We start from the raw sequence: 27,185 nt of genomic DNA on the forward strand, positions 1-27,185 counted from the left end.
TTTTCTAGGCTTACGAGAGGGAGAGAAATGAGGCCGGGGGGCACCGTGGCTGTCCCAGGGCCACAGAAATAATCCCAGCGTCGCGGAGGCAGGTGCCCAGTCTCCTGCAGGTGTGGCAGGTGTGAGGCAGGTCCTGGCTGCTCTTGGCTCTGGATCCCGACTAGCAGAGGATTTCTAGGATCGCTGGAGGCACATTTCAGAGTCGCTGGGAAGCTTGGCGAGATGCCAGACATACCTTCAGCCTTCCTGCCCCTCCTCCTTCTCTCCAGGTTAGTTGCCCCTGTGACCTTTCGTCACCACCGCTATGATGACCTCGTGCGGACACTATACAAAGTGCACAACCAATGCCCGGACATTACGCGGCTCTACAACATCGGGCGCAGCGTGAAGGGGAGGTACCTCTACGTGCTGGAGTTCAGCGACCACCCGGGGATCCATGAGCCCTGTAAGTCTTGTTGAGAAACTAACACCTTCCACAAATCCAGAGCCAGTGGTTGCTGCACCGGTGGAGTTCCCATGCAACGCATTACCTCTTCCTCCACCCGAGAAAGCAGGCGGTTCTACCTGGCTTTTAAGCTTCCCTTGGCCCTGGGGAGCTGCGACCCCAGTTCAGGCTCCAGCACATTCCTGCTTCCTGGTTCTGTTTGCTCAAGACGTCAGGGGTAAAGTGTGTCTTCCTTCTGTTCCCCTGCCCTCCCTCCCTTCTCTCACACCCCTGGTATTTTTCTTTATTCCTTCTATCAGAATCCAATGGCATGGGAGCATAGCACAATGGTTGACCTCCTAGTTCTCTTGAGGGGCCAAGCAGGTCTCTTCCAGGAACAGCACTGATCCAACATGGTGCTCTAGAGAGAGTTTGGGGGTTGGGGTATTTGGTTTCTTTTTTGTTAGTTTGCTTCTGTTATCAAAGCAATTCTTGTTTGCTTTGAAAATAGTTCATGACCATCCAGGCCCCATCTCAAAACAGCCAACCAACTGAAAAAACTAGAAATTGGATAAGCACAATCCTAACACTCAAGGATAACTATTATTTACGTAGATTGATATCGCACCGTCCAGATGTGATATTCAGTCCTATCTCCAATGCATGTGCCTTCACAAAAATGGAATCATGCTGTAGCTGTTTTCCTTAGTTCATCATCTGGGTCTATGAATGCAGCTGTATGGTATCATTTTGTAGTTGTGTAATATGCTGTTGCCTGCTGCCCATTAACTGTTCACATATTTATGAACATCGATGATGTTTCTAGTCTCTTGTTGCAACAATGATGACATTTTAGTTAAGTCACATAGCTTATGTCAGTTCCTCCTTCAGATTGTCAACAGCAAATCTCTTTCTCTCCCTCCCACACACACTTCCAATGGGTCCCCCACCCAAAGATGGCCATTCTCTGAACCCATCTTCTCCCAACTTGCCTGGGAGATGCCAGAGTCATTTCTTCCATTACCAATAGTCTTCTTGCACTCCTGCTTTAAAGGCACAATGGATACTGACCGTGAGAGCGTCAAGATTTTTTATAGAGAGAGCTCAAGAAGAGCGACATGGTTCCCCGGGGTTAGGGTCTTTCCCCGGGAAGCACCTGCTTTTACTCAGATCCCATCATGCTGTGGAAGCTCATGGCTGTTGATGGGCTTGATGAGGTTCTCTCTAGACCACGCCCCCTTCTTGGCACTCCTGTGCTTCCAGTACCCAGGGCCTTCCTCCAGGCTGTTGCAGACGATGGCAGCTCTCACCAATCTCTTTTCCCCTGAGTTACCAGTTCTTTCATTTGCTCCTTACATTCCTTCATTCTACAAATATTTACCCTGTCTACTAGATAGGAGAGCTTTTGTTGGGGTCGCAGAGATGGGTCAGCAGTCAAGAGAGCACGTGCTGTTCTTGTAGAGACCCCAAGTTTGGTTCCAAGCACCCAGCATCTCACAACTTATAAATCCAGTTCAAGGGGATCTGATACCCTCTTCTGGGCTCTATGGAACACACAGGCACGTATATGTGTGATTAAATAATAACCAGGAGGAGAGAAAGAGAGAGGGGGAGATCTCTATACAAAAGAACTTCCAGACAGGCGCGCCGGCACTTTTGTAGGCTTTAGAAATACAACAAAGAATAATACAGGCTTTCTCCTAATGGACCTGAATTGTAGAGGACTGAGATCAGAGATAAATGGGGCACTGGGTGAGTGGTTGGCATGACAGATGGAGTAAGTTCTACAGCAAGAGCTTAAACAAGGAAGAGAGAAGACAGACACAGTATGCGTCAGTCCAGAGGGAAGCAGAGGAGCTCAGTGGTGCCCCAAGGGCTTCTCTGGCTGAGGTGGTGTTGAGCAGAGATCTGAAGGTCTTTGAGGAGAAGGGTGTGGCAGGCTAAGGAAAAAGAAAGTGCAGCCCCTGGGAGCCAGAGCACAGTGGGTGCTGAAGTCAAAGCCAGGTGTTGAGAGTATTCGGGCACCAGGGAGCTTGTTTGGGACTTACAAGCAGGTGGACCCATCTTGGCCTTTACTTTGAGCAAAGCGAGATGCTGCTGAGAGTTTTAGACAGGGCAGTGATGCACTCTGACCAAAAGGTGTTTAAAGACAACTTGGGATGGAGGCCAACAATGGTAGCTCCTGGACCAGCCACCTGCGTTGGTGAAGCAGGGGCTTTGTTGTTTGTTTGTTTAACTTTTATTGATTCTTTTTGGATTTCACATCATGTTCCGAGCCCATTTATCTCCCTGTCTGGGGGAATGAAGTTTCACAGAACACCATAGCACTCATTTGTTCTTGAATTATTTGTGCTGGTTTCCACGTAAAGTTGAGTAGCTGTGACAGTGATAACATTGTCCATAAAGCCTAAAGATTCCATGACAGTCTCTCCTTGCCCTTTACATTAAAAGTTTTGTCAACCCCTGACTGGGTAGCACGGATGCCATCGGAGCCACAGGGTTGCAGGAAGACTGGGTGGGAGATGCTTCACAAAGACGATGGTGTGAGGTGGGGTGTGAGAGCTCGAGCCCAAATAATCCCTGGCAGTGTGTATTATGGGAAGTGGTTGTATTCTGTCTCTATTGCAACTAGAAGCAGAGGGCTTGCTTGTGAACACCCATTGAACATGCAGCACAATGGGTGAACCAGACCAGCAACTCCTATACCCCAGACTCACATTGCTTTGAAGAACTAAGAGAACAGAGGAGACCAAGCAGATTTTCCAAATCTTATTTTATCAGAGACAAATACCTGCTATTTATGATCACAAACATTTCCTTAAAATGGGGAGGAGGGAGGGAGGAACTGGGCGTGGCATTGCACATCTTTATTCCCAGCACTCAGAAGCAGAAGCAGGAAAGTTCCGGGACAGCCTGGGTCTCCATAGCTATCCATATCTCAAACAAACAGACAAATAAAAAACAAGAGAGAGAGAGAGGAAGAAGAAAGGATGTGAAGAAAATAAGACAAAATATTAAAGAAATAGAGTATGTGTTAAATGAAATAATTTTCTTAAGATGAGTCTTTCTATGTAGCCCTGCTGGCCTGGAACTTGCTATGGAGACCAGGCTGGCCTCAAACTCACAGAGATCTGCCTGTCTGAGACCCAAGTGCTGAGACTTAAGGCAAGTGCCACTATACCACTACACCAATATCTGCATATTACTTTTTAAGACACAATCCTCGAGGATGGAAAGCATTCTTTTAGAGAGCCTTGCTATATACAGGAATACTAAGATAAATAATGATGGATTTTTTTCTAAACACATGTTAAGATCATCTACTTGATTAATACTAGGTCCCATAAAGGAAGCAGGACTTGCGCATACATAGAGTTCAGAACAGTAAGTGCCATTAAAGGGGAGGACACAAAGGACTCACTTCTAGCAGGGAGAGCTCAAGTTGGTGACACAGACTTACAGTTTTTGAACTGGACCTGTGGGGATGGCAAGGACATAAGAGACAGGAATGAAGAGTCCCCCAGCAGGGAAGCAGAAATACATTGTGTAGGAAAGAAAGAAGTACTGGCAGGAGCTTTTGTTTAAAAGGAGCACAGCTGTCTTGTATTCAGTGACCCTAGAGCACTGGTTCTCAACCTGTGGGTCGCGACCCCACATCGTGGCATGTCAGGCGTCCTGTATGTCTGATATTTACAATTCATAATAGTAGCAAAAATATAGTTATAAGGTAGCAATGAAAATAATTTTATGGTTGGGGGGGGTCACCATAACATGAGGAACTGTAGCATAGGGTCCTATCACAGCATTAGAAAGGTTGAGGACCACTGCCCTAGAGGTTTCTACAGTCCCTCACTTCTGACTCTGTCCATTAACAGCTGAGAGAGGTTTGGGGGAAATGCCATGCCCCAGAAAGATTGGAGTGTGAGCAGTGTGCCGGTGTGTCTGTGTGTGCACTCCTCCACGGCACTGAGGGCTCGCTCAGACAAGTTACTTAGCATCACTCACTCACTCACTCACTCACTCACTCACTCACTCACTCACTCACTCACTCACAGAGGCTACTCCACAAGTTTTCTGTGAAGTTTAGACATGACCTTCAAGAGCTGGGCTGTGTTTCTGTTTCCAGTGGAACCAGAAGTCAAGTATGTGGGGAACATGCACGGGAACGAGGTGCTGGGCCGTGAGCTGCTGCTGCAGCTGTCGGAGTTCCTCTGTGAGGAGTTCCGGAACCGGAACCAGCGAATCCTGAGCCTCATCCAGGACACGCGCATTCATATCCTGCCTTCCATGAACCCCGACGGCTACGAGGTGGCTGCCGCGCAGGTACGCACGTCCGAGGGAGGGACTAAAGCCATCTTAAGAAATGAGTCCGTAGACAGTGTGTCCGGAGTCTCTTTGTAAATATCAGTTAAGAGAGGGAGGGGGAGGGAAGGCAGAGGGAGAAGAGGGCGGTAAAACAAATGGGGTGCTGGGAGAGACAGAAGCAAAGGTTAAAACCTTAGCATCCCTGAAAAAAACGCTCCACAGGCAGTGACTGTGGGCTCTGGTTGAACTTCAGTGACCTGTACACCAGTCCAGCAAACCTGTAAAACACCGCAGATGGGAGAGCGTGTTACCAAATAGCCGCCTTCCTGAACTGTTAGCAGAAGACCGCACACTGTCCCCAGATCTTGGGGTTGGGGGTTAATTCTAAATAATTCCTCTTCTCATTCCCTTCCCCCTCTTTTACCCTTTTGAGGCTTTAAACTAAACATGCTAGCCAGGTACTACACCACTGAACTATATTCCCCAGCCCCCGTTTTTACATTTTTATTCTGAGACAGGAGCTTGAAAAATTGCCCAGCTTTATGAAGCAGATCTCAAGCTTAGGACCCTCCCGACTCAGGTGTCCAGGTGGCGGGTCTCAGCTGCATCTGTAGGTCTAGCTAGTGTCTGTTTCTCCAGAGTCTACACTGATGCTAATGCATTCCAGTTCTTTATTCTGGAGTTGTTTTTGCAGTGAGACACAGAGAAACATGCTTACTGGCTTTGCCCTTCATTCCCTAACATAAATGCAACATGCCTTCGTGTCTGCCTTTAAACCCCTGCTTTGTGATCATGTGTCAGAATAATATGGGAAGAGTTTTGGAATGTGGATTCCAGGTCCCAGCTCAGTCTCCTTAATGTCATGGAAGGGCCTAGGCATCTAGCCAGTGTCCTCACAGCATCCTTTTAAACGCTGCGCTTAAATATCTTTACAGAAGGAAGGTTAAATTAAAGTGTATTTTGAATGCTTGAAGTGGGTACCAGAACCAGGATGCTGACCGAGCACAAAGCAACTGAAGGCACCACACAGAAGGAGAATGGATGGGGCCTTGAGTTCCGGGAGAGGGAGAAAGCTGGAGAGGAGGGAGGGGGACTCCAGCTGAGCTCCTGCTCTGTATTAGCTTTCTCTGTACTCAGTGGGGGAGGGGGGCTCAGAAGCAGCTGGGTGCTGCCCCACCCTTTGCAACAGACAAGATGAAGTCCCCTGAGGCCCCTTCCCTGCCCACCCGGTGAGTCAGAGGGAGAAGGTCTGGAATTTGATCTGAGAGAGGACCCACTGGGTTCTCAAACTCTGCTACCTAGGGAAAGGCTGTCTTCATGGCTCTGGGGAGACACCTAGCCAGACTTTAAAGCTACATGCGGGGGGGGGGGGTGGGAGGGGGTGGGGGTGGAATAATGGTTCCCTTTATTCACATATTAATCCCCAAGCCTATGAAAACGTTACACTGCATAGAGGAGTTAAGGTTGCAGATAGAACTGAGGGCACTAATCGTTTGGCACAAAATTGCAGGATTCCTTGAGGAAGCCCAGCCACCTTGGGCTTTGCAGTGGAAGAGGGAGGGTGGGGGTCAGAAGCTTCAAGCTCTTATGCAGCTAGCTCTGAAGATGGAAGAAAGAACCATAAAGCTAGGAATGTGAATGGTTTCTAGAAGCCTTGGAAGTCAGGGAAAGATTTCACATAGTCTTGCTGGCACCTCACTGTGACACCCAGTGCAGGCATCTGAGCTCCAGGTAAAAAGCTGCTATTGCTTTGTTTGTTTGTTTGTTTGGTTGGTTGGTTGGTTTTTAGAGACAGGGTTTCTCTGTATAGTCATGGCTGTCCTGGAACTCACTCTGTAGACCAGGCTGGCCTCAAACTCACAGAGATCCACCTGCCTCTGCCTCCCGAGTGCTGGGATTAAAGATGTGCACCACCACCATCTGGTTTAGCAATAGCAATCTATTACACCATTTGCTCTGTTTATGGGAACCTAGGAACCTTCAGCTAGGTAATGTTTCTCCTCCCCTCTCTCCTCTTCCTCTTCTTCCTACTCTCGCTCTTCCTACCCTCCTTCCTTTTCTTCCTCTTCCTTTTGGCTTTTGGCTCTGCTAGAGATGAAATCCACACATTTCACACATACTAAGTAAACACTCTTGACACCAAGCTACAACCTGCAGCCCAGAAAGTCCTCCCTCCCCCTCCCCTTCCTCCCTCTCCCCTCCCCTTCCTCCCTCTCCCCTCCCTCCCCTTCCCTCTCCCTATGAGTTTCCAATAGGAAGTGAGGTTCATTCACCTCACTTCCAGGAACAGTCAAGAATTTGAGCTTTAACCACTTAGCCTATAGGGCTGTAGTGGACAGTAGTCCCCTTCTCCAGTGACACATAAAATAATGCTAATGATTCCACCTACACACACACACACACACACACACACACACCTACACCTACCTTTTACCCCCACTCTGAAACAGGATCTGACGTAGCTCAGACTGGCCTTGAACTTGCTACGCAGAAAAACATGACCTTGAATTTCTGAACCTTATGCCACCACGCCTGCTAGTCTGCTGCCAGTGATTGAACAGAGGGCTTTGTGAATGCTGGCAAGCACACTCTTAATAACTGAGCCCCAGCTACAGCCCCAGCCAGCCCTAATGGGACTCTAACACATCTCTGCCACAGCTCTTTGTATTTATCTATGTAAATACCTAGTGTCTGAGGACCTCGGACTGACAGTACAGAAGTGAATGGTAGTTGACTAAATGGATGAACGAGTCGATGACTGAATTCATGAACAAATAAAGATAAGATCTGAACTGTGAACACAGAAATTAAAGGATCCAGAAGCTTAAGACTACTCGGAAGAAAGAATCCTAATATTTGGTTTGGTTTCACTAGCATATGTTAATTATTCATAAGGGTTTCTTAGTGACATTTTCATACGTGTATATGAAGTCGCCCTTTCTACCTCCTGCACGTGACCCAGAGTTTGATTAAGGTTGCTTTTGTGAGCATGGGTAAAGGGTCAATTATTGGAGGACTAGCATTTTACTTGTGGGGACACCACTGAAGAACCCCCAGTATCTCTTCTCCCTAGCAACCATTAACTGCTTGTAAATCCTCGGAGAGGGGTGTGGTCTAGGGAATTTCGAGGAGCCTGATCGTGTGCAGGCCTTACCCACATAATCACAACTGCTATGAGTTATTAATTCAACATCCGTGTCATGCCTGAGAGATAGCATTCCACAGCCCTCTTACATTCCTCCACCACCTCTTCCGCGGCATCCCTGGAGCCTTGGAAGGGTGACTCCCTCCTTTTCTGTTCTTTCCACTGCATCCTGCCTGTGATTAACCGTGACCAGCCAACCTCCTGCTCCCGCTACTGTGCCCTGGTCATGGTAGTATGTCAACCATGCCCTGCTTTCTGGCCCATTATAAAGTTACACTCTCCCTCCCCCTCTCCCTCCCCCCTTTCTGGAACTGTAAGCTGAAATAAAACCAATTTTTTCTCTTAAATTGATTTTAGTCATGGTATTTTATCACAGAAATAAAAAAATAACTAATGTAGTTAGTATCTTTAAAAGTGACACCACACTCTTGAAATGCAGGGTTCTGTCTTAAATGCCCATCTTTCCTCTCTTCATTTCTCCCAGGGCCCAAACGCATCTGGGTATCTGGTTGGTAGGAACAACGCAAATGGAGTGGACCTGAACCGCAACTTCCCTGACCTCAACACCTATTTCTATTACAACGAGAAGTATGGGGGCCCCAACCACCACTTACCCCTCCCGGACAACTGGAAAAGTCAGGTAGGAGCTGCTGAGTCAGCACCTGGAGTTGCTTGCACAGCGCTAAGCATTCTTCACATCCACAGAACTATCTAGAATTCCACATCAACCCCCTCCTCATCAATTTACCTAGAAGAATTATAGCTGCCAGACTCCTTTGTGTTCTTCCCTCTGGCAGCATAGAGCTCTCCTGGTCCTTGCTGACTGCAGGTTGATGGCGGTGGTGGGGAAGGAGGAGAAAGCATATACCTGGTGATTTCTCAAAGCTCTTATGGCTCAGTTGGTAAAGTGCTTGTCCTACAAGCATGGGGACCTGAGTTTGCACTCCAGAACCCATGCCATAAAGCTAGGTGTAGGGCCAGTGAGGAGGCCAGTGGGTAGTTACCTGCTGCCAAGCTTGATGACCGGAACCTGCATGGTGGAAGGGTTCCTGCAAGTTGTCCCTGACCTTGACATCAGGCTGTGGTGTACATGTTTTCATGCACACACACATGTGCACACAAAAGAAATGTAATTTAGAAAAATTTAAATGGATGGTGGAGAGTGAACAAGGAAGACACCCAACTTCAACCTCTGACCTCCCTACACACTCACACACACACACTCACACACACATGCACACACATGCACACACGCACACACACGCACACACCCGCGCACGCACGCACACACGCACGCACACTTGCACACACTCACAAACACACACATGCACACACACTCACACTCACACACACGCACACACTCACTCACTCACACTCACACACTCTCACACACACTCACACTCACACGCGCGCACACACTCACACGCACACACTCACGCACACACTCACACACACACACTCACACACACGCACTCACACACACGCACTCACACACTCACACACACGCACACACTCACACTCTCACACACGCACACACACTCACACTCACACACACTCACAAACACACACGCACACGCACACTCACAAACACACACACACGCACATGCACACATTAGCATGTACATACTCATGTGCAAAAATACACACAGACCTCCTGACTCATATTCCAACATTTGTTCTGCTAATCCTAGACTGTTGACAGAAAGCTCCAGCATTCCATAGACAAGTTTCTCCTTGTGATGAATCAGATGCTCACAGTCTTAGCTATAGAATGAGGTTCGTGGTGTCTAACTCATGGTTTCTCTTCTTTCCTCCTATGGGGCCCTTTGCATTTAAAAGCTGCCATTGTTTCCCATGCTCTCAATGGGAAACAGCATTTGATAAGTTCTGGGTAATGTGGACCTGCTACTGGGTGGGTGTATCTACCGCCATTCTCGGAGCATCCCTGCCTGCCCTGACTTTTCCTAGGGGGAATGGTTCCAACACTCCATTTATGAATATCCAAGCTTAGACACTGGGGAGAGGAGCCCAAAGCAGGGGAAAGCCTCTACATAGGATGTTCCTGAATGAATAGGGTCAGCATTCTCCCCTTGAAAATGATGGGGCTGGAGAGATGGCTCAGTGCTTCAAAGTGCCTACCATTCTTACAGAGGACCCACACTGGAGAGCTCACAATCACCTGTAACTCCAGTTCCAGGAATATCAGTTGTCCTGCACCCTTGTGGACATACACCACCCCCCTTGCACATAAACACATGTAATTTAAAATAAAATCTTTTTATGAAATGATGTAAAAGTCATATTGACATGTTAGATTTCTGGTTACAGCTGTCCTTTTGGCTCAGTTAAATAAGCCAAAAAGAATATAGTCCTGCTCAGTGTATGTTAGAAGAATATCATAGATAATTTTTTATTTTCTGAGGCAAGGTAACATGTACTCTAGGTTGGCCTCAAATGTACTTATGAGGATGACCTTGTGTGGAATATTCCTTTACATTGTGTAAATATACAATACTATAATTGGTTTAACATAGAAGCTGACTGGCCAATAGCTGGACAGGATAAGGTTAGGGGGCAAGCCAAACAGAGAATGCTGGGAAGAAGAAGGACAGAGTCTCAGGAGTCTTGAGGAGATGCAGAGAGAAGCAAGATGGGCATGCCATACTGGGAAAAGGTACCAAGCCACATGGCAAAGCATAGATAAGAAATATGGATTAATTTAAATGCAAGAGATAGCCAGTAACAAGCCTGAGCTATTGGCTGAGCATTTATAATTAATATTAAGCCTCTGTGTGGCTACCTGGGAGTGGCTTGCAGGACAGAAACTTCTGCCAACAACCTTGAACTTCTTTCTGTTCCTCCTGCTCTGCCTCCCGAGTGCTGAGATTATGGTCGTGAGCCATGCTGTGAATTTTTTAAATGTTTATCTGTGTATTTGTAATTATGTGGGGCTCTATGTATCAGAGATGGGTGTACACCTTAGCCACAAGTGTTCTCAGAGTTCAGAAGAGGGTGTCGGGTCCCCTGGAGCTGGAGTTACACGTGGTTGTGACCGAACATGGGTGCTGAAAACCAAACGTGGGTCCTCTATGCTACCAGCAAGCGCTCTTAACTGCCGAGCCATCTCGGCCGCCCCATGTTTTGATTATTAAACTTGTCTCTCTGCATAAGACAAGATAATGAGCCCTCCACTCAGTCCTCGATCTAACTCTGAAGGGGAGAAGTGCCAGTAGAAGTTCTTCTGTGCCCCTGATAGAAGAGCTGTGAGGGAAGGAAGGACCAGAAGCTGGCCTTTGGATCGTGGAGTAAGGGTGCATCAAAGGACCTGAGCTCTTGGTCCTACAGCCATATGCCATAAAGCGACAGCAGTGATCCCCTGGCCAGGCAGCCATCTTAGTTTGTGTACGTTTGCTCTGTGACTTTGCAGAATGACGAAATTGCCTAACATTGCTCAGGACGTACCCATTAGCACGATGTGTCTGTTCTGATTGTGTGAGACCTTTGGGGGACTAGAAAGACAGGACCTTTAGAACCCACCTTTGGGCCAGGAAGGGTCATTCACTAATTTGCCCCAATAGGTCAGCTAGCAGACCCATCTGTGAGGAGGGAAGGCCCTGGTGACTGGGCTGTTGTGGGTTCAAGGCTTTCTTCATACTGCCAATCACTAGCAAAGTGATGCTCAGTAGAGATAGGTATGTCCAGTCTATGAAATGTCGCTATGACCAGACTGTGGCCATTAAAATGGTACCACAGATGTGTTGGGAAGAGGAGGCCGAGATCATTATCTCAAGCAATGGTTTACTTTATTAGAACCCTAAATTTTTTGCAAAGATATCTTAGAAGCTCAACCCCTGCTGCACTGGGTAAACTGGGTAAACTGGGAAGCCTTTCGCTCTCTTGTTCTCCCTCTCCCCATCCCTTCTCCCTCCCTTCTCTCTCCCCTCCTCTCACAAAAGTGAGTAAAAAATTACAAAGAGTTCCCCACAGACTTCCTGTTCCCACACCGGCCCCTCCTTTATCGTCATATCCCAGAGTGGTACATTGGTTACAGTCAGTGCAACATTGACTTGGCCCCAGCACTCAGAATCTAAACTCTCCAGTCCCACTAGTGACAACCGTTGGTGTCTCAGCGTCTGTGGGTGTGGGTGCACGTGCTGGACGTGTCCACCGCTGTCGTGTGTATAGTCCTAGTCCCCTGGAAGCTCGCTTTGCACCTGGTCTGTGCATCACGCCCCACATAGTTCACTTAGGAAGGGTCCCACACAGTCAGTTTTAAAATCGTCATGGCCAAGGTCAAAGTTTCCCAGCTCCAGTTCTCATATCTGGAGTGGGGTTATGGGATGCACTATCCCTGTAGGCCCCTTCCTCACAGGGTTCTCTGAGGGACCACGTGGCAGCTCAGCCATAACTTGGTTGCCAGCTTCTCATGTCTTCACAGGTGGAACCCGAGACCCGGGCCGTGATCCAGTGGATTCGCTCCCTAAACTTCGTTCTCTCAGCCAATCTGCATGGCGGGGCAGTGGTGGCCAATTACCCATATGACAAGTCCCTGTTCCGAAGTCCACACCGCACCTCCAATTCTCCCACACCGGATGACCAGCTCTTCCAGACGGTATGAGGAATGGCAGCTAGCCCCAGCAGGGGACGTGGACCTCAGGAGGGGAGGGAGAGTCATGTCAGAGATAGCAGATCATATAGGTAAGTCCACAGTCAGTTACAGAAAGCAGGATCTGCTTGGGAGGGACAGTTTAGTAAGTTACATTTTATTTCTGTTGACAGGCCATAAGTCCACAAGTGATTAAATCAAAAGGAAAACATTTTATAGTTGCTATGACATAAAGAACAAATTAAGCTGGTGACCAATAAGAATACGCCTGAAAACTAGTCACTCTGTCCTCAAGACTAGTCACACTCTCCTCGAGTTAGTGGAATGAAATGTGAATTTTGAATGTAATTTACACTCCTATGATAACATGTCTATCTTAATGAAAATAGACCATGCAAATTAAGATTTAAATAATAATACGAAACAGTAGAACCAGGAGTTGGAGAGATGGGTCAGCAGCGAAGAGTTCCTGCTGCTCTTGTAGAGAGAGGATCCCAGTCCTGTTCTCAGAGCATCCATGTTTGTTAGCTCAAAACCACTTCCAGGGGACGTGACACTTCTGGTCACCAAGGGCAACTGCACTCACACACACATACATAGACACATACACATATAATCATTTTTTAAAAAGGAATATAGAGAGTTATATATTCATATTATATATTTTGTAAGTTTACACTCTGTTGTGATAAAATTTATTAACTAAATTATAAACTTTGACTATATAGATAATAAAATATTAATATTATCATTTATCAATTAATTATAGAGAATGATACCAGTTTACTTTACAAAGGCAGTAAATTAATATATTTTTCTCCAGTAATAGCATTTTGTCTACTCTTACATAAAAAAAATAATGACCAGGCATGGAGCTGTATGCCTTTAATTTCAGTACTTGGGAAGCAGAGGAAGGTGGATCTCTGTGAGTTTGAGGCCATCCTGGTCTAAAGGACCATTTCCAGGCCAACCAGGGAAAGATGTCTCAAAAAACCAAAAACAGAAAAATTATTAAAAAGTAAGGATGATCATAGCATCTTAAGCATGTGTCTCTCCAACACATCTTTCATCTGTCAAAACACGTTTTCTACTTTACTTGCTCTTTGATTTCTTTCATTAAGTTCAGCTAGAAAATGGTCCAACTGGAAAGGACCTCCTGTGTGATCCTAGCAGCAATTACAGCAACAATTATAGAAGCTGAGGTAGGACTGAGTTTAAAGCCAGCCTGGACAAGTGTGAGAGGCCGAACATGACTCCAGAGTTCCCAAATGCAGTCCGAACCGCGCTTGTTTAAATAATGCATGTACACTCACACACTCACACACACACACACACCACCACCACCACCACCACCACCACCTGACCATCTCCTCCTCTATCTCTGGTCACACTTCCTTGCACTGAAGCATATAATGCATTGTGCCTGCCACTGTGTCCTCTTGGCGTCCCCATAGTTCAGAGTCTGAGCCACCTGTGTGTGCGTTGGGATTGCTCTCAGTCATTTCCTGCTTTCCCTCCAGCTGGCCAAGGTCTACTCTTATGCCCATGGATGGATGCACCAAGGTTGGAACTGCGGCGATTACTTCCCAGACGGCATCACCAACGGGGCGTCATGGTACTCTCTCAGCAAGGGTAAGCAGAGTTCGGGAAACAGCCATTTCTCCTTCTCAGGGAATACTATAGAATTTTGCTCCTAGGAGGGCTCCCAAGATGGCATTTAATAGCCTATTTGTGACTCTAAGAGACCAAGGAGAGGATAATGTGTGGTCTTGTAAAACTAGTGTTTTATGCCCTGACTTGCTGGGGCATAGAAGGAAAACAATGAGACCAAGTGGGGAAGATTAAATCAGTTTGGAATTGATAGTTCATGTACCAGCTGTGTGGCTTCAGGCTAATTGCACAGCCCCTCTGTGCTTTAGTTTTCCCATCTCTAATTAAGCCCGATAATACACTCAACCTCATAATTTTGATGCTTTAAGTAAAGCAGTTAGAAATGCCTGGCTTCTAAATGCTCTGTTTTCAAAAGCAGCACAGAGATGGGCTTCAGACAGCAGGAGGTGAGCAGAGGGGTTGGCCCCCTTGATGGCTGCTCTCTGCACTGGGGCTACCAACTTCCCAGAGCAGGAACTTGCATGGGCATTGGCTGTTCATGCCAAAAGGTCAGAGAGCTTTAGCGGTAGGTGCACCCACCGCATTCCCCCACCCCTTCCCTGCACCCTGTCCCATCCCTCCCTCTTCCCTGCTCCTGGCCTGGGGCAGGCTCAGAGTAAACACGTGCTGTGAACCTTCAGGAGCTGTTCTCATCCCTCTTTTTCATACTCTCACATCTGAGCCACCCCTATGGATGGAGGCTGAGCTGATGTTTGGTCCTCGGGAGAATGGGGAGGAGAAAAGCCGTGGAGTTACTGTCTACAAAGAAGTTAAGACTTGTGGCCCCAAACCCACTTGAACATAAGCAGGAAGATTCAGTTAGAGTCTAATTTCCTTAATTTTGTATTAGGAAACCGACCCCTCCACCCCCTCCCAAAACTGGAATCCTTAGATGTGCTTTTTCAAATTGTGCTTGTTTGTTTTTTCTCTCCTTCTTCGCCTTCTCTGTCCTCTGAGAAAGCATGGCCTATGCCTCCTCAGAAATTCTCCTCTCTAAAGCAAACTGGCACAATCTCAAGAATAACTTGATTAATTAGGTCAGTCACAAAGGTTGTCTCAGCTAGTGGTGTCTGACCCTGCATCACCAGTACCCTTTGGGAAGTTAGACATACAAACTTAGTCAGAAACTCTGGGAGTAAGGCCCAGAGCTGATCTGTGTTTAGCTGGATGACCCAGCCTTCCAGAGGACTCAAGTGCATGGGAGGAAACTGTTCATGGAGTTATGGTTCTTGGTCTCTGGATTGGTCAGGGTTCTCTACAAGAATAGAACCCATAGAATGGATGTGTGTTAAAAAGGGGAAGTTATTAGAATCACTTACAGGATAGAGTCTGGGTAGTCCAACAGTGGCTGTCTTCACACTGAAGACATTGGGGACCTGGCACCTGCTCAGCTCCTAAGCTGGGTCCCAGTGCACCCCCAGTCTGGTGCTGAAGGCCCAGAAGATTCCTAGAGAGAAGTTGGTCTTCAGCCCATGTTATAAGACCAAAGAAGCTAGGTTCCAGTGTCATGGGAGGATGGCAACAATAGAGTAGATGAACCCAAGAACAGGGTGTTTTGGGGTTCATATCTAGAGCTGGGATTGTTGGATTATGTGCTGGTTTTTTTCTGTGGTAGCTGTACCATTTTATAGTCTTATCAACCGCACACAGGCTCCAGTTTCTCCATGCCTTTATTAGTACTCTGTTGATGGAGTTTCTGTCCCGCCCCATCCTGCTGCCCTTCAGTCCCAAATAAACACACAGAGGCACATGACCTGAAACTGGGGAATAACTATAGGATAAAAGTTAACAGATGTCAAGAGGCAGAAGACGAGGTGATGGAGATGCAGTGGAGAAATTGTAACTAAAGAGAAAGATGGGGTGGGTGATGGTGGGTGCTCAACATGCAGGTCTGCTATTGCCTCTTTCCCTAGGAATGCAAGATTTTAATTATCTCCACACCAACTGCTTTGAGATCACACTGGAGTTGAGTTGCAACAAGTTTCCCCGCCAAGAGGAGCTTCAGCGGGAGTGGCTGGGTAACCGGGAAGCCTTAATCCAGTTCTTGGAACAGGTAAGATCTCATTTTTGACTCTTGTGGTTGCAGGAGAGGCTCTTCCAATGGCGGCCGGGGTTCCCACAGACTCAGGTCTGGCCCTGGCTCTGACTAGCACTCTACTCATGTACTCAGTGTCCTGGAGCACTACCGTCTGTCAAAACTTTACTATAAGCTGAGGACTCTGGGTAAACAAGCATGTATCTCTGTCTGTATGGAATTGCCGTTCTAATGAGGACAGACAATAAACAAAATAAGAAAGCAAATTCTGTAAAGTGTTAAAAAGAGAAAGGCTGTGAAGAAAGCCTTATGGTGACGGTGACTCTTAAACAAAAGAGTCCAAGGAGCAGAGGGCACAGTCAGGCCAGGTGTAGAGCAGGGCGGGGCCCTCCACGGCAGGTATGTGAAAAAAAGCCAAGCTGACATCTGAAAGCATGCCCAGTGTCACCAGCCACAGGGAGCTGCCGCTCACACACACTGAAGCAGCTGCTGTCAAAAACAGGAGTGACAAGGCTTACGAGGACACGGAGGAACCAGACCCCATGAGCACTGTTGCGGGGAGTGGAGCGTGGCATCACTTCTGTGGGAAACAGTTACAGATCAGCCTGCAGTTTAGTTGAAGAGAGACCCGGGTCTCCAGAGCCGCAAAGGGAACGGCAATGAAAAGAAAATTATCATATTATTCAGCACTGTTATATCCCGAAGAAGTGGGATCAGATAGACAGACAGACAGGAAGGAAAGAAAGAAGGAATATTATTCACCTTTCAAAACAAAGTAAGCTCCGACGCACATCTTAGCATGCATGGACCTTGAGGACAGTATGCTAAGTGAAATAAGCCAGTTACAAACATGTGTATTTTGTGACTCTGTTTAGATACAGTTCTTAAAAGTGTAGAGACAGAATGCAGAATGATGGCTGGAGTTGGAGGAGCGGAAGTGGGGTGGGGGGGGGAGTGTAAATGTAGCAGCAGCTCTGAGGGGAGCCAAGGGATACCTCAAAGTCACCCCTCACACTAAAGATTCACTGGGAAAGATCCAAGAGGGTGGCTACCTCTGCTCAGGCAAGGAGTAGCAGGGGACTGAGTGAAAGGCAGACTTTTATAGGGTTTCCTAGGGGTGGAGTTTTCCAGACTGAGCATGGGGCAAACCCAGAGATTGGTGGGTTTTCAAAACCCGGAAGTGAGTGATGGAGAGTTACTATTTAAGGAGAGCAGCTTCAGTGTCATTAGATGAAGACAATTCTAGAAATGAGTCGTTATGCTGGGGACATGTTACAAACATATTTGATAAACTGAAATATACAATTTACAATAGGAGTATTTTATCACAATTTATTTTAGAGTGGTGTGTGTGGGGGGGGGGTTGGAAATCAGAAGACCGCTTGTGGGAGGGAGTCGGTTCTCTGCTTCTACATTTGGGTGTTGGGATCAGACTCAGGTTGCCAGACTCGGCTGCAGATGCCTTTATCCACCATGCCATCTCAACAGCTCTCATCACAATTTAAAGTTCTTTTGAATTAAGCAAACTTCAAGATTAGGCCATCAGGAACTGGAGAGATGGCTCAGCTCTTGAGAGTACTGGCTGCTCTTTCAGAAGACCTGGGTTTTGATTTCCAGCACCCCAGGGCGGCTCACAGTCATTGGTGAGTCTAGTCCCTGGGAATCTGAGGCCCTCTTCGGGGACCAGGCCTGCATATGGCACACAGGCAAAATACACAAACACATAAAGTTAATAAAAATGTTTACAGGAGTAGAGTAGCAGCAAGACTGGAATGGAAGCGGATCTGAGGGACATGGCAGAGGGCCGATGTCGTGAGGCTGGGCTGCTGATGGGGACTGCGGCTTCACAGGCCAGCATGGGAGCCTAAGGCCTTCTGCGTTAGGCTCTGGTGAGGAAGGCAGTATGATGTGACTGAGAGTCTAGCAGGTCACTCCATCTTCGGGGAAGGCATTGTGGGGTGGGAAGAGCATCAAAGCACGGGCTTTACAGGCTGCGGCCATGGCGTTAGTGAAGGTGGATGGTGAGGACCCATGAGAAAGGCCAGGGCCTCTCCCGCTGCACCCGTTATGTGGTTCTAACTCGCTGTGGGCCACTGTCTCCTGCAGGTTCACCAGGGCATCAAGGGAATGGTGCTCGATGAGAACTCCAACCACCTCCCAGGGGCTGCCATTTCTGTCAGCGGGATCAATCACGATGTCACTTCAGGTAGGTAGGAAGGGAGTTTCTGCTCCTTGTCTCCAGCCGTCAAGGACGCTGGACGGGAGTCACTGAAGGAAGGAAGGGTGCCAACGACGATGGGGACATTCTCTCACTTCTGGAGTGAGCATGCTCTGAGGGCCGGGAACATTGGCGCAAACGGGGGTGGCTGTGGAGATAATCTTGTTGGGAGTATTTCTGGGCTTGACGGTATTAATTAATAGGGCCAAGAAGGACAATAACCCTAATGTTTAGTCTCCCTTCTGGCTTAGGCATTTCCCACATGTCCATTCAGGAAAAGCTAATAGATTCCTCCTATAGTCTTGATCTGAGGCAGGGTCAGCAGTGGAGGGTGATCTTGGAATTACCTGGGACCTGCTGGAAGGGTACTGTCTTGGTTTCTTTTGTTGTTGCTATGATAAAGGAGCCCGAAAAAAGCAATTTAGGGGAGAAAGGGCTTGTTCTGGCTCACACTTCCAGGGTCTAATCCATCGTAGTTGGGGGTTGTGGTGGCGGGAGCTTGACGAATCTGGCCAGCTCACATTCCTAATCAGGAGACAGATTGACTTAGTTCTCTTTCTTCACTGGCTCAGGCCCAGATGCCAGCCAGGGACTGTCGCTACCCACAGTGGGTGAGCAGTCTCACCTCAGTTACACAGCCAAGATAATCCCTCACAGGCATGCCCAGAAGCTCACCCCAGGTGATTCTAGATTCTGTCCAGGGATGGTGGATGCCAACAGGGAAATACAGTGTTGCAAAGTGCCCCAGCTGAGTCAGCCATTTGGTAGGAGTTTCTATATGTTTTTCGTGGATGCCGCTTGCTACTGGTAAGAGTTTCTATGTTTTCCGTGGATGTCGGTAGCTACCCACCTGCCAAAACAACCTTGCTGGCTACCAAGCAGGCATGCCACAGTTCATGCTGCCTGTTCAGGCTGGATGAAGTCTGTGCTTCACATCCTTGAAGAGGTCTCAGAGCCTCTTCAGAGGCAGCCCTATTTAAGGAAAAGGCAGTGTTCTGAAAGAATTCTGTCGCTTCAGTCTGGTCAAGCCCGGGAATCTTCTAGGCCATTGGCTGCGCACAGGACCGTGTAGGGCTCAGACCTCAGCCCCTTCCCCAAGAGCACAGGCTGCTGGTTCTCCTCCATGTAAGCAAGGGTGGGAAGGTCTCTGAAACATCAGAGCCACTGAGAACAGATACCACAGAGAGGCCCCACATAGAAGTCATTCCCCTCGTTAGTAGCAGTGACGAGCTACTTGGCAGAGCACTTGGTGTTAGTTGCAGGTGGAGATGGCCTCTTTGAAGAAACATCCAGAATGGAGCTTTTGTAACACAATTGCTAATCACTCCTGAGTGTGAGCCCCCAGTTAGGATAATAACAGTTTCTGGGTATAACCTAAACTGTCCAATGTGTACATAATAATATCCTGCATTGCTAAAGTATTTTAAAGTAAATTGCAGGGCTGGGGTGTAGCTTGGTAAAGTATTTGCCTAACACTCAAAAGCTCTGGGTTCAATTGCAGCACTGAGCAAGGCATGGGACTGGACCACACACCTGTAACCCTAGCATTCGGACGCTCAAGGTTGTCCCTGACTACATCGTGAAGTTAAGACCAGGCTGGAATGCGTGAGACCCAGCCCCACACACATTAGGCGGGTCATGCATACCCATAATCCCTAAACTGGGGAGATTGAGGCAGAAAGATCGTACATTTGAGGCCATCCTTGGGCAACAAAACTAGTTTGGGGCTATGTATGTCCATGTCTTTTAAAAAAACACTTTAAAAATAATATTCTTTGGCCAGCATGGTGGCACACTCCTGTAATGCCAACACTCAGAAAGCTGAGGTAGGAAGATCATGAATTTGAGGCCAGACTGCATAGTGACTTTGACACTAGCTTGGGTCACATGAGACCCTGTTGTCTCAAAACAGAGAGGACGTGGGAGGCGGGGGTGGGGTGGGGTGGAGAAAAGCAAGATTCTCAAGCCAGACTGTCAGTGATCATTTAGTCTAACTCTCCCATATGTAACAATCCTGGGTGTTGCTTGTCCAACCCGGATCCAGGATTGTTAGTATAGAATGCACACTGCTCAGCTATGTAGCGTTCCCCGGGGCCTCGATGCAGCTTCTTGAGTACCCACAATTCTGCACCTCAGTCCATTCCTTTCTTTGACAGCTCTTCACAGTAGTTCCTGCTCCTCTCTGGTGACATCTGCTGTCGTGTAACTATAGACTTGGGGCACTACTTCTTCAAACAGAAGTTGTTTCTTCACAATGGCTTTCCAAATGTCAGAGGGCTCAAAGTTTTCTTGTCAGGCAAACTATTAACAGACATTTCTGCCTTTTCTCTTTCCTGGCGACTTGTTATCGGGTGAGTCTGTAGTAGACCTAGGATCTAGCACGGACTGTAGCTCAAGGCAGAGCACAGTGAAACCTTCCCAGGAGTGACTCCTGCCGAGGAATGTTCCTTCTGAACCATTTAGCCGTTTACAGGTTTCATCATGCTTCAAGAAAACCAACAAAACCAGGCTCTGGTCAGCTCAAACCCCCGATCGCTGTCACGGCCAGGTTCTGTCTGAAGTAGGTTTGAAGTCAGCTGTCTGAGCTGCATCTGTCTGACTTTTAGGTGAACATGGGGACTACTTCCGTCTGCTGCTTCCTGGTACTTACATTGTTACCGCCAAGGCACCGGGGTATGACCCAAAAACGGAGACTGTGACTGTGGGGCCTGCAGGACCAAAACTGGTGAGTCTGGCTGAGCCACCCCTGTTCTGTAAATGTCACTCAGCGTCTTAAACCGCCCTGTTGCTGGCTTCCCCTTGACCTTTCCTGATTCGTCTCTTTGACACTGCCTGTCTCTCTCGATCTGCTTCTCCCTCTGTAAATTAGTTCTAATGCTTCCTTCTCAGGGATTGCAAAGACAAATCACAGTCCCTTAGGCTGGTTAGGCCCTGCAGATTCCCCAGGCAGTCCTGGTTGCATTCTTCAAGGCCATGAACAGGAATCACCACTAGGTGGCGCTCTGCAAGCCTTCTGTGCCCTGTGGTCACAGGCTCACTTTCCCTTTGCTGCTGCCAAGGACCAGCCCACCTCCAATGCTCAACTCCCCACAACTCTCCTTTATAGTTAGGATGAGAAGCAAAGAACTTACAGCCTGGAACTTTTCACCGTAGACCGTATCACGTCAAAATCTTAGCGCATAAAGAAGCCATGGACGTCAGCCCTCCTAGCACTCCGGAGGCTCATAGTTTTTATATGTTTTGAATGCAGTACTCAGTTCTTTTGCATAACTGCTGGGCATCACCCATTTTAGCCTTCACAACTCCATGTAAGTAACTGTACAGTATCACAGGGGGTGGGTGCTGCACAGAGCCCTGTGAGCCAGCAGAGCAAAGAGAGCTTCAGGCCTCTTAAAAATCCCTCTGAAACTTACGGATCACCACTCCCCGCAACACCTCCTCCATATCGTCTCTCTGTGTGTGATGCGTATGATATGTGTGAGCATGTGTTGGGAGGATAGGTCATGGGCATGCCGTGGCATTTGTATGGCGGTCAGTCCAGGGATGACTTCATGTGTCAGTCCTTGCCCGCCACCCATTTGAGGCAGTGTGTTATCGTGGAATAATAAGGATCGGGAAAAACAGATAGGCTGAATGGATGTTTATTCAGGGAGAAATAACTTACAACAGAGACAGATGAACACCAGCAGGTCCCATCCCAAGGATGCCTCTGGATGCTCTCTGTCTCTGTCCAGTCCCGCAAGCAAGAGAGCACTACGGGGTCCCTAGCCCAGACCTAGTTCCCCCAGGTCATGTCTGCATCTGTCCCCAATGGGCGTGGACAGAGTGAGCATCTCACTACAGTGTGTCTTGGTTGTTTGCTGCACAGTGTGTGTGTTCCAGCTAGCCTGCGAGCTGCCAGGGATGTTCCATCTCTGCCTCCGGTATCACCGCGGCTACTGGGTGGGTGTCTTGCTTTAAGTGGCTTGTGGGGATTCAAACTCAGGTCTTCACACTTGTGTGGCTTGTGCTTTATACTGACAGCCAGGGGAAGAGAAGACAGCCCCTCCCCCCCATCATGCAAAACCCTATGTCCCAGCTAGTGCATCCCCTTTCTTCCCTATTTTACCCTAAAATGAAATGCCAGCAGCAGCCACATACATAACCATGCCCTGTAGGCAAGCCTGTGCACTGCCTACAGTGTAAACAGCTCCACAGCCCCTTGAGTGAGTGACGCCTGTTTTGAAGTTGTTCACTCGCCACCCTGTATCCCTTAAATAAACTAGCATAACCATTCATTGTGTCAAGTATAACCCAGAGGCACAGTCTGCCATTTGGATGTAACATTCGGCGGCAGTAGCAGCCACCAGTCTGTTTATTGGTTGCACTACCGTCTGCTTCGCTTCCATTTTAATTTCAGAGCAGTTAGTCACATTCTCCAGCAAAGACAAAAGTTGTTTCCTAAAGGATTTTCATCTACAATTAAGGGGGTGAAAGTCTCTCTCAGGGCCCAGAATCCTCTGCTGCCCCACCTCCCTGCAGGTGGTGGAGCCTCTCCTCCTCTGCCCTCCCCTCCTCTCCTCCCCTCCTCTCCTCCCCTCCTCTCCTCCCCTCCTCTCCTCCTCTCCCCTCCTCCTCTCCTCCTCCCTCCCCTCCTCCCCCCTCCCCTCCCTCCCTCTCCCCCTCCTCCCCTCCCTCCTCCTCTCCTCCCCTCTCCTCCTCCTCCCTCCTCCTCCTCCCTCCTCCCCTCCCCTCCTCCCCTCCCCCTCCTCCCCTCCCCCCTCTCCTCTCCTCCTCCCCTCCCCTCCTCCCCTCCCCTCCTCCCCTCCCCTCCTCCTCTCCTCCCCTCCCTCTCCTCCCCTCCTCTCCTCCCCTCCCTCCTCCCCCTCCCCCCCTCCTCCCCTCCTCCCCTCCCCTCCCTCCCCTCCCTCCCTCCTCCCCTCCCCTCCTCCCTCCTCCCCTCCTCCCTCCTCCTCCTCCCCTCCCCCCCTCCTCTCCTCCTCTCCTCTCCTCCTCCTCCTCCTCCTCTCCCTCCTCCTCTCCCCTCCTCCCCTCCCCTCCTCCCCCTCTCCCTCCCTCCCTCCCTCCTCCCTCCCTCCCTCCCCTCCCTCCCCCTCCTCTCCTCCTCCCCTCCTCCTCCCTCCTCCTCCCCTCCTCCCTCCCCTCCTCCCCTCCTCCTCCTCTCCCTCCCCTCCCCTCCCCTCCCCCTCCCTCTCCTCCCCTCCCCCCCCCTCCCCCTCCTCCCCCCCCTCCCTCCTCCCCTCCCTCCTCCCCTCCTCCCTCCCCCCCCTCCTCCTCCTCCTCCCTCCCCTCCCCCCCCCTCCCTCCCTCCCTCCCTCTCCTCCCCTCCTCCCCTCCCCTCCTCCCCCCCCTCCTCCTCCCCTCCCCTCCCTCTCCCTCCTCCCCCTCCCTCCCCTCCTCCCCCTCCTCCTCCCCTCCCTCCTCTCCTCCCTCCTCCCTCTCCTCTCCTCCCTCCTCTCCTCTCCTCCCTCCTCCTCCTCTCCTCCCTCCCTCCTCTCTCTCTCCTCCCTCCCTCCTCTCCTCTCCTCTCCCTCTCCTCCTCCTCCTCTCCCTCTCCTCTCCCTCCTCCTCCTCCTCTCCCCTCCCTCCCCTCCCCTCCCCTCCTCCTCCCTCCCTCTCCTCCCTCCTCCCCTCTCCTCTCTCCTCCTCTCCCCTCCTCCTCTCCCTCCTCCTCTCCTCCCTCCCCCCCCTCCCTCCCCTCCCTCCCCCTCCTCCTCTCCCTCCTCCCCCTCCTCCTCCTCCCTCCCCTCCTCTCCTCCCTCCTCCCCCTCCCTCCTCCCTCCCTCCCCTCCCCTCCCCCTCCCTCCCCCCTCCCCTCCTCCCCCCCTCCTCTCCTCCCTCCCCCCCTCCTCTCCTCCCTCCCCTCCCCTCCTCCCTCCCCTCCCTCCCTCCCTCCCCTCCCTCCCTCCCCCTCCCTCTCCCCTCCTCCCTCCCCCTCCCCCTCCTCCCTCCCTCCCTCCCCCTCCCTCCCTCCCCTCCTCCCTCCTCCTCCTCCCTCCCTCTCCCTCCTCTCCTCCCCCCTCCTCCTCCCTCCCTCCTCCCTCTCCCCTCCTCCCCTCCCCTCCTCCCTCCTCCTCCTCTCCTCCTCTCTCCCCTCCCTCTCCCTCCTCCTCCTCCTCCCTCCTCCTCCCCTCCCCTCCCTCCCTCCTCTCCCTCCCCTCCCTCCCTCCCTCCCTCCCCTCCCTCCTCCTCCCCCTCTCCCTCCCTCCTCCCTCCCCTCCCCCCCCCCCCCTCCTCCCTCCTCCCCCTCCTCCCTCCCTCCTCCCTCCTCTCCCCTCCCTCCCCTCCTCCTCCCTCCCCCCCTCCCCTCCCCTCCCCTCCCCTCCCCCCTCCCCTCCCTCTCCCCCCCCCTCCCTCCCCTCCTCCTCTCCCCTCCCTCCCCTCCCTCCTCCCTCCTCCTCCCCTCCCTCCCCTCCCCTCCTCCCTCCTCCCCTCCCTCCCCTCCCTCCCCCTCCCCCTCCCTCTCCTCCTCCTCTCCCTCCTCCTCCTCTCCTCTCCCTCCTCCTCCCTCTCCCCTCCCTCTCCTCCTCCTCTCCTCTCCTCTCCCCTCTCCTCTCCCCTCCCTCCTCCTCCTCCTCTCCTCTCCTCCCCTCTCCTCCCCCCCTCCCCTCCTCCCCTCCCTCCCCTCCTCCTCTCCTCCCCTCCTCCTCTCCCTCCTCTCCCCTCCTCCTCTCCCCTCCTCCCTCCCCTCCTCCCCTCCCCTCCTCCCTCTCCTCTCCCCTCCCTCCCCTCTCCCTCCTCCTCTCCTCCCTCCCTCCTCCCCTCCCCTCTCCTCCTCCCCTCCCCTCCTCCTCCTCCCCTCTCCCTCCTCCTCCCCTCCTCCCCCCCTCCCCTCCCCTCCCCTCCCCTCCTCCCCCTCCTCCCCTCCTCCTCCCTCCTCCCTCCTCCTCTCCCTCCTCTCCCCTCCCCCTCCTCCCCTCCTCCCTCCCCCTCCTCCCCTCCCCTCCTCCTCCCCCTCCCCTCCTCCCCTCCCTCTCCTCCCCTCCTCCCTCTCCTCTCCTCCCCTCCCCCCCTCCCCTCCTCCCCTCCCTCCCTCTCCTCCCCTCCCTCCTCCCCTCCTCCCCTCCCTCCTCCTCTCCTCCCCTCCCCTCCTCCCCCTCCCCCTCCCTCCCCCTCCTCCTCCCTCCTCCTCCCCTCCTCCCTCCTCTCCTCCTCTCTCCTCCTCCTCCTCCTCCTCTCCCTCCTCCTCCTCTCCCCTCCTCTCCCTCCTCTCCTCCTCTCCTCTCCCCTCCTCTCCTCCTCTCTCCTCTCCCCTCCTCCCCTCCTCTCCTCTCCTCCCCTCCTCCTCTCCTCCCTCCTCTCCTCTCCTCTCCCCTCCCCTCCTCTCCTCTCCTCTCCTCTCCTCCTCTGCCCTCTCCTCCTCTGCTCATTGCCCATCTCCTCTCTTCTCTTCCTTTCCTGGGTTAAGTATTTACGAAATGGAAAGTAGGAAATGCTCTCATACAGTTGGCTCTGACTTCCCTCCCCTTTTACAGAACTAGCAGAAAATCTGGCTGTGGATTTTTATGGAAGAGGCAGGAAACTCAGTAGTTCAAACTGTTACAGGAAGGGGCTGCCAGGGAAGCCCCAGGGGAGTGTAGTTAGGACTCTAACTCCCTCCTCCTTTGCTGCCTGTGATGGCTCTGTAGCCACACCCAGTGCCCCACACCCAGTGCCCCACACCCAGTGCCCCACACCCAGTGCCCCACACCCAGTCCACAGCATCTTTCCATTTGTGTTCCATGGCTACAGGACAGTTGTACACAGGCCTTACATCACTATTTTTGGGCTTAAAAACCCAGGAGGATGTGGTGGCGAACAACTCTGATCCTAGCACTCTGGAGACAGTGGGTTTCTGTGAGTTCAAGACCAGCCTGGTCTACAGAGCAAGTTCTAAGTATCTGGGACTACATAGTGAGACCCTGTCTCAGAAAGAAAAAAGAATCTAGCCAGGCAATCTGTCACATCTGCAGTGAAGAAGGTTGGGACACTCATGGGCATGTATGGGCATGGTACCCCTGACTCACACAGCCACTAGGAGGCAAATAGAGATTAAGACTCTTCACTCATCATTCTTATCCTAAGCAAAACTGTGACTGGAGGTGTAGACAGGATTTTTTTTTTTTTTTTTTTTTTTTTTTTTTTTTTGGTGACAAAAGTGTTTTAAATTGATACATAGTGGTTATACATACTTACAAATTTAGTGTGAGGTTTCCAAGCCTTTACAAAGTGGGGCCATTGGATTGTGGTAACTTTGTAGACAGGATTTTTTGCTAATATTTATTTCATGCAGTCACAGGCTTCATGTCATCAGTGATTGATTCTGTATGACTCTCTTGGGAAATACTTGCCAAGTCTGTCGTCCCTGCGGTGAGAACCTGGTGTAATTCATGAAAGTCCAAACAGGCGCCTAGCTTCTGCCTTGCTCTTGCAGGTCAACTTCCAACTCAGTCGAAGCATGTCTCAGGTGTACCCTGCAGAGAAAGCTCCCAGCCGAGGACAGGGAGGCAGGCCAAAGCATTCCCGGATAACCAGAAAGAAAGACACAGCAACAAAGCGCCATCGAGGTCCTGCCTGAGGCCCAGCCCCCACGGCCTCACACCGCGAGGACCGAGGACGGGTCCCTGCTCTCCTATCCCATGGCCACACTTCTCTTGTATTATCTGGGACATATTCAGACATAGGCACAGCCATAAGAGGTCCAAGTGTTTCTGCCTTCCCTAGGCCAGCATTAAAGGAGTCAGAACCTTCTGGAAACTGGTGCCCCACTGTACATGCCTCTGTAGATCAACATTAAAGGGGTCAGAACCTTCTGGAAACTGG

General features: G+C 50.4%; 1 protein-coding gene across 1 annotated transcript; it reads left to right on the forward strand.

Moving 5' to 3' along the window:
* On the forward strand, positions 1-27,185 carry Cpn1 (carboxypeptidase N subunit 1). Its single transcript, XM_051199864.1, has 9 exons — positions 1-445; positions 4,551-4,747; positions 8,359-8,514; positions 12,313-12,486; positions 14,001-14,112; positions 16,044-16,183; positions 18,272-18,371; positions 20,990-21,108; positions 26,797-27,185. The coding sequence occupies exons 1-9, from the start codon at positions 223-225 to the stop codon at positions 26,938-26,940; spliced, it is 1,365 nt and encodes a 454-aa protein (XP_051055821.1). The 5' UTR covers positions 1-222; the 3' UTR covers positions 26,941-27,185.

This window comes from Phodopus roborovskii, unplaced genomic scaffold (genome assembly GCF_943737965.1).
Source record: "Phodopus roborovskii unplaced genomic scaffold, PHOROB, whole genome shotgun sequence".
Lineage (NCBI taxonomy): Eukaryota > Metazoa > Chordata > Mammalia > Rodentia > Cricetidae > Phodopus > Phodopus roborovskii.

Coding starts and splice junctions, on each gene's coding strand:
- Cpn1 (XM_051199864.1), top strand. CDS start 223: ATGCCAGACATACCTTCAGCCTTCCTGCCCCTCCTCCTTCTCTCCAGG. Junction 8,515..12,312: donor CGGACAACTGGAAAAGTCAG/GTAGGAGCTGCT, acceptor ATGTCTTCACAG/GTGGAACCCGAGACCCGGGC. Junction 14,113..16,043: donor ATGGTACTCTCTCAGCAAGG/GTAAGCAGAGTT, acceptor CTCTTTCCCTAG/GAATGCAAGATTTTAATTAT.